General features: G+C 61.0%; 1 protein-coding gene across 1 annotated transcript in view; it reads left to right on the top strand.

Moving 5' to 3' along the window:
* Positions 1–7,213, top strand: part of SH2D3C (SH2 domain containing 3C) — a 34,292-nt gene that overhangs the window by 14,403 nt on the left and 12,676 nt on the right. The window contains exons 3-9 of the mRNA XM_009322210.1: positions 1,918–2,046; positions 2,299–2,747; positions 4,622–4,746; positions 5,125–5,702; positions 5,923–6,038; positions 6,236–6,407; positions 7,144–7,213. The exon at positions 7,144–7,213 is cut by the window's right edge and continues 3 nt beyond it. Of these exons, the coding sequence (XP_009320485.1) occupies positions 1,918–2,046; positions 2,299–2,747; positions 4,622–4,746; positions 5,125–5,702; positions 5,923–6,038; positions 6,236–6,407; positions 7,144–7,213 (1,639 nt within the window). The remainder of the gene's footprint in view (positions 1–1,917; positions 2,047–2,298; positions 2,748–4,621; positions 4,747–5,124; positions 5,703–5,922; positions 6,039–6,235; positions 6,408–7,143) is intronic.

Below are 7,213 nucleotides of genomic sequence, written 5' to 3'. Positions count from 1 at the left end.
TTCAGCAGCACCGGGTGGCTTTGTTTCCACGAGGGCCCCAGAGCAGCAGCGAGCGCTCAGCTTCCCACGGCCCTCGGTCAGGAGGGGACAACCCACGGATCTCCTAGTTCAAGTCCCCATGGCTCCAACGAGCAGAACCCTCTCATGGGGGGTGGGGGTGGCAGCAAACACAGTCAGATGAGCAAGTCTGAGTTCAGTCCGTAGTGTTTTCACAGGCTGCTTCCACTGTCCCAGCACCTTTTGACTCGATAGGAGTTGGGAAGGGAGGAATAGGGGCAGGTCCAGGCTGGTGAGGGCAAGCCCGGTCCATCACACAGACCCTTTACAGCCTCCTTTAACCTCCCCAGGCTGAAGCAGGGTCCTCAGGACAGCATCACTGCCTGGCTTGGCTGATGAATGGAGCATCTCCCCTGGGCAAGGGAGAGAGCTGGGGTCAGGCTCCTGCTGAGGGACTCAGTGGGGGCCCAGGAGCACCCCAAGAGCAGTGGGTACAAGGCAGGAGAGTAGCACAGTGCTCTACACTTTTCCCTGCTCACAACTGCTAGAGGAGCAGAGGGAATCGATACGGGACGCAGAGGATGAGGTGCTGGGCAAAGGGGTCAGCTCTGAGGCAGGTCCCCAGTGCATTGGCATGGGGCTGCAGCCCCCGATGCTCTGGAAAACCAGCTGCTGCGCAAGGCCAGCCATGAGTGGCAGCCTGCTCCTCCGGCAGTGCCAGAGCAGTGTCAGCAGGGTTTCAAGCCCATACATGTCCTCAGAGACACCAGCAGCATCCCACCCTAACAAGCGCCACAGCACCAAGGAGCTGGGCCAGCCTGTGGTGCCTCCTCACGCTGGCACTACCACCAGAGGTGGAGCCAGTCCACTGAGCCACCCTCGCTCACAGGAGCGGGGGAATGGGACACCCTGGTAGCCCCATCCAAGCTCCCTAGTCCATGGCAGTGGCCAGCGTGTCCCCCTTGCAGGACAGCACACATCTGGGATGTGGGGGGAGCCCAGGAGTCCTGTCTCCCAGGCCCTGCTCCACCACGCAGCACTGCCCAGGCACTGGTGTTGGCACCACTTCAGGACTCATCTCAAAGCCAGCGTGCCAACCAGGGGAACCAGCTTTGCGTGGGGAGCACGCAGGAACCCCAAGCCTGCGCTCGCCTCCCCAAACAAGCACCGGCTCCACCATGCTGGCGGCTCGGCATCCTCGGCTGCCCTCTGGGAATGCTGGCAAAGCAGCAGGCAGGGCGCACGGCCGGCTTCAGCCGACAGGAGACATGACGCCATCCCTTATCTCTCCAGGGGGAAGGGAGGGGGCAAATTGCATCCTCCAGGCTCAGGTGCACCAGTGCCGGTAAAAGCTAATTTCCAGGAAGGCTCCCTTTACATTTGTCATTACTATTCATGCCACTATCAGGCTAAACAGTGAGTTAACCCTTTGAAGGAGGGACCGTGGTGGCTGGTTCAAGGAGGAGGAATAATGCAGGTTTCCTCCTGGAAGAGTGCTTCCCACAGTGGTTTGAGATGGAGATGTTGTTTCCCCTGGAGATGTCTGAGAGGGAGCTGGGGCAGGTTTTCTCCTGCCCAACCACACTCAGCTCTGAACTGGGGCAGGGGCAGCACGCCGGGGACAGGGTGGTCAGTCGTGATGGGGACATGCCACCAGGAGACCCTCCAAGTGCTCCTGGTGGCAGGACCTGACCATCAACAGGCACATTACCTCACCCGCGTCCTTGGCCACAAGCAGCGATCGTCACACACAGCCCTGAGTTACCTGTCCCCTGGGGACAGGTCTGCTCCTGGCAGGTGGCATCACCAGTGCCCACGCCATGGAGGGTCCCACAGTCCTCACATGGGGACCCTGCCAGCCCATCCCAGGGTCAGCCCTGTGCTGCTGCACCGGCTGACGCTCTCTCCTCTCCTGTACAGTTCTCCAAGGAGAAATACATCCTTGACTCATCACCAGAGAAGCTTCACAAGGAGCTGGAAGAGGAGCTGAAGCTGAGCAGCACCGACCTGCGCAGCCATGCTTGGTACCATGGCCGCATCCCCCGGGAGGTGAGTAGGGGAAGGTGGGTGGCTCCGGGCACCTTTTGCTTGGGCTGCTCCAGGGAGAGCACCCCAAGGCCACACAGAACCACCAGCCTGTCCTGGGAAGCCTCTGGGCGAGGGCTTCATTAGCTCTGAGCTGCTTGGTTTTGCCATGGGAAATGCTCTCCCAGGGCTCAGAGCCGGGGGCAAGGGGAATGAGCCAATGCCCCAGTCCATCCAGCGTGACCGTGCCTGAGCCGCTGCCCTGTCCCCTGCCAGGTGTCAGAGAGCCTCGTGCAGAGGAACGGCGACTTCCTCATCCGCGACTCCCTCACCAGCCTGGGCGACTACGTGCTGACGTGCCGCTGGCGCAACGAGCCCCTCCACTTTAAGATCAACAAGGTGACGGTCAAGTCCAGTGAGGGCCATACCCGCGTCCAGTACCTCTTCGAGCAGGAGAGTTTTGACAACGTGCCTGCCCTCGTCCGCTTCTACGTGGGCAACCGCAAGGCCATCTCCGAGCAGAGTGGAGCCATCGTCTACTGCCCCATCAACCGCACCTTGCCCCTGCGCTACCTGGAAGCCAGCTACGGGCTGGCCAACGGCAAGCATGGGGGACCCCACAGCCCCGCCACCCAGAAAGGGGGGCACATCAAGAGGAGGAGCATCACCATGACAGACGGCCTGACAGCAGACAAGATCACCAGGGCTGAGGGGTGCCCGACCAGGTGAGCACGCGGTCTCATCCTGGCTCAGCTGGGCAGAGGACCAGCCTCTGGGAGAGAGGCAGGGCCACACTCAGTCCCTGCTCCCTGGGTGCAGGGCAGGGGTTTGGGCTTGGGGATGGAAACGGTCCCTGCTCAGGTGCAGGGAGAGACCAGCAAAGGTATGGGGGGAGGAACCGGTACCCAGCTGGAACTGGGGTTTTCTTCCAGGCTGGCTGCCAGCCACAGTGAGCTACTGCAGCAGACACCCAGTGAGCAGACATGACTTTAGCATCACAGGCCAGAAGCCAGAGGGTGTTTTACAGTTACCCAGTCCAGGATTACCAGCATGTCAGGGCTTGTAAGAGCCAGGGAGCCAAGCTTTCCCAGGCAGATGCAAGGAGAAAGCCACTCCCAGCCACCAAGAGGGCATTTGTTGGTTTGTTTTTGAAGGGCCCTTTTAGTTTTAGAGCCCTTTCTGTTCAGCTGGAGCATTTGCAAGGAGTTACCAAGCAGAGCTGAAAGCCTGATGGGCAGGAGGAGACCGATGGAGCTGTGCTGATGGAGGTCTGCACAACCCCCAGATGACAGCCTCCGCATGGCTGATCTGCTCACGTTAACCTTGGAGCAGTTGGGCTTCTCCGGAGGTGGAGAAGGAGATTTCTTTTGCACAGCTTGCTTTTGGCAGCCCCGGGCTGCCCAGAGCCCAGCAAGGAAGGCAGAGCCACACATATATCCTCACATTCGGCAGCTGAGGGGGACCCATCTACTCCTGGCTCCCCAGCAGGACACAGCCTGTCCCACATTGAACCAAACTGCTTTCCCACTGCCCTGACCTTCTCAGCCCAAGGGCAGGATGAGAATGCGCCAGCAGAAAACAGGCAACCAACTGTTATGGCAGGGAAAAGGAAAACACTCAGAATTCCAGGAGAGCATATGTGTTTCCAGAAGAAGAGCCCAGATCCATCAGTCTTTCCTCACCACTCACATTTTCCCCAAACCCCTCATCACCGCTGCTGCTCTCCCATCCTCCTCCCACAAAGGCACAGTGCTCAAGACTGAACACATCATGGCAGCCCAGCCCTTACCTGTGGCAGGGAGGACAGCGAATTACCTGCCATGCCTCCTTGCAATCCTCCCCGCGCTCAGCCCACCCCAGACACAGCATCTCTTGCCACCATTGACATCCTCCCCGCGCTCAGCCCACCCCAGACACAGCATCTCTTGCAACACCATTGACTCAGGGTGTTTGCATCAAGCCACAACTGCTGCCCCACCAGCCCAAGACCTCCTTGCTTGCTATGCAGCTTCTTGAGCACGTGCACTGCAGCTCACTGACCCAGGCACCTCACTGCCTCCATCAGGCACCTGCTGGGCTCCGAGCCCAGCTTCCAGGCACTTTCCACCCCTCCTAAGCTTTGGGTTAGAGCAACAGCTAATCTAGCTGTCCCGACACAGCTCTCAGGTGGAAATGGAGTAACACATCCAGCATCAGATACCACCTTGCAGCACTACCCTAGAAAACTCCCCCCCATGACTTTTTTTTGCCAGACCCACTTCCCCACAGCACCCTGGAAAGCCTGGAATCATCCCATCCCTCACCCCAAAGCAGTACCTGGGCATCCCTCTCCTCTGCTCCCCAGGACCAAGCTCCCTACAGGTAGGGCTGTCTCTGCTTTATATAGGTACTGACCCCTTCTGCTCCCAGCTGCCTGCAGGGACTGCCCGCTCATTGCTCCAGCTGAGCTCGTTATGGGTTCAGCTCATTATGGGTAGTTGTGGAAGGAGGTGATGACCCAAGGGGAGGCGATGGGGCAGCAAACCCTCATCCCAGCCCCTCTGCCCTTGCCCGGGCCCTGTTTTCAGGGACTAACCTGCCCCGTCTGCCCCCTCCCCAGCGTGTCCCTGCCCCACCACAGAGACATCATTCGCAACTGTGCCGTCAGCGTGGACCAGATCCAAGACCTGCACTCCCCGATGTCCCCCATCTCCGAGAACCCAGCGTCACCCGCCTACAGCACGGGTAGGCATCGTCCCTCCATCCCGCTGGGGACGGTGGGGACGTGGGTCAGGCTGGGCTTGGCACGGGTGTGATGCAGGGGCCTGGGGAGGGGGACAGAGCTGGCTGTAAAGACGAGCCCCTGCGTCACTCCCTGCTAGCGAAACCCCGTCCGGCTCTTTGCACGGGAAAGAAAACTGTCCTGACGGAGGGCTTGAGCTGAGGATGGGACCTCAGCCAGTCCTCAGCTGCATTGTCGTGCAGCTGTCCTGGGACCAGCTGAGTCCATTCGGGCAGCAGGGCTTTCCCCGAGCTCTGCGTCCCCAGGCTGCTGCATCCGTGGTCCCTATGCATGTGTGTATCTCCGGGCTCTGGTAACAGGGTCTCTCCTGCTCCCTACAGTTACACGGCTAAAGCCGCAGGCCTGCCAAGCTGCCGGGATTGCCCCAGCCTCTCCGGTCATAAGAAGGTCCAGCGAGCCCCAGCTGTGCCCGGGGAACAACAGCAAACCTCTGCCAGACCCTGCCCACAGCACCCACTCGACTCCCTGCCACGGGTACGCCCGCGCCTCCCCCTCTCCCTCCGTCAACAGCTACAGCGACCCGGACACGGGGCATTACTGCCAGCTCCACCCCACCTCGCCCATCAGCAGAGACCAGCCAGCTCATGACACTAAGCAGCTGCCAACAAAGAGCTACGTGGAGAGGCTAAAGGTGGAGGAAGGACAGAGAGGGACTGTGGAGAACGGCTCTGGGGAAGCAGAGGCAGGGCAGAGGCTGAAAGGAGAGCTGGACTTCATGGGCTTTGTGCCCCCCACCATGGAGACAACCTCCTCCTTCAACCCTGCGGCCTTCCAGTCCCTGCTCATCCCCCTGGAGAACAAACCCCTGGAGATGGCTGTGCTCAAGAAGGTCAAAGAGCTGCTGGCAGAGGTGGACGTGAAGACGCTGGCCAAACACATCACCAAAGTGGACTGCCTGGTACGGCCAGGGCCAGGTGGGAGGGACGGGCACCGCTGCCTTCCGATCGCTCCAGGTCGGCAGGGGATCGGAGCAACCCCTGAGCATCGGGGCACCCCCGAGCGTTGGAGCTTCCCTGCTGGGCTCTGCCACGCTGCATCAGCCGGGGCAGGCAGAGGCTGGGCTGAGGCAAGAGGTCTCAATTAACAAAGGTCTAATCAGCTCTCGCCTTTCTTGCCAGGTCGCCCGGATATTGGGTGTGACTGTGGAGATGCAGCGGCTCATGGGGGTGAGCTCCGGCATGGAGCTGCTCACCCTGCCCCACGGCCACCAGCTCCGCCTCGACCTCCTGGAACGGTACGGCACGCCACGGTGGAGGCAAGCCCACCGGGCTCCCCCGCACGGCACAGCCCAGCTCCCCTGGGGTGTCCCCAGCTTGGCACGGGGCGGGGGGGGTCCACTGCACCTCCCGGGGGGGAGGAGGCCCGGCCGAGCCCCGGGAGCATCCCCAGTGCCCCCGCACTGACCCCGCTCTGCATCTTGCCCCGAGGCAGGTTTCACACCATGTCCATCATGATCGCTGTGGACATCCTGGGCTGCACGGGCAGCACGGAGGAGCGGGCAGCCCTGCTCCACAAAACCATCCAGCTGGCCGCCGAGCTGAAGAGCACCATGGGGAACATGTTCAGTTTTGCAGCTGTGATGAACGCCCTGGAAATGACACAGGTACGGGGAAGCTCCCTTCGTCCTCGTGGCCTGGGCTCAGCCCCCTCACCCAAAACACATCCCTCTTCCCGTGTCCTGTGGGCTCCGACACCTATTCGGGTGAGAAAATGCCCAGGCAGTAGGCGTGGGGCCACATCCGCTGGAGTGTAAGCAGGGAAGGGGAAGAGCTGTCTCCTCTGTGGAGCAGACAGCCCGGTCCTGCCGGGATCCGATTGTTTTTCGGTGGTTGGGCTTTTTGTTTTGTGCTGGGCTGTGTTCCTGGGAGGAAATGAATCTGCCCTCCAGTACAATACAAATCAGTCTCAAGGCTGTGGCAGCAGCGTCTCCGGGCCACACTGCTCCCTTTGGAAGATGAAAGGAGATTAAAATTCAATTTTAAATCAAGCCCAGCTGGGAAGTCTTGCTTCCTGCCTGCACAAAGGAGGTGGAACAGCTGCCCCCTCCCTGCGTCTCATCTTCAAGGCCGCTGCGACGCAGGGAGGCTGCTGTCCTGGGGCACGGGGAGGGGGGAAAAATGCTGAACCCAGCCCCAGTGCCAGGCATGTGCTGTCTCTGGCCTAGAGCGCTGGTGGAGGAGGCTGTTTTGGGGAGCAGCAGGCACTGCTGTGTGCAAAGCTGGGGACCATGGCTCCGGGGCCAGGCTGTGCCCCCCCCAGGAGCGCCCTGCGAGCCCGGAGCTCAGTGCCCGGGGGCTGCGCTGCCCCCAGCACCCTCCATCTGCCCCATCTACTTTCAGATCGCCCGGCTGGAGCAGACCTGGATGGTGCTGCGGCAGCGGGACACGGAGGGCGCGATCCTCTACGAGG

The sequence above is a fragment of the Pygoscelis adeliae genome, unplaced genomic scaffold (assembly GCF_000699105.1).
Source record: "Pygoscelis adeliae isolate BGI_AS28 unplaced genomic scaffold, ASM69910v1 Scaffold114, whole genome shotgun sequence".
Taxonomy (NCBI): Eukaryota; Metazoa; Chordata; class Aves; order Sphenisciformes; family Spheniscidae; genus Pygoscelis; species Pygoscelis adeliae.
This window is presented reverse-complemented; position numbering and strand designations above follow the sequence as displayed.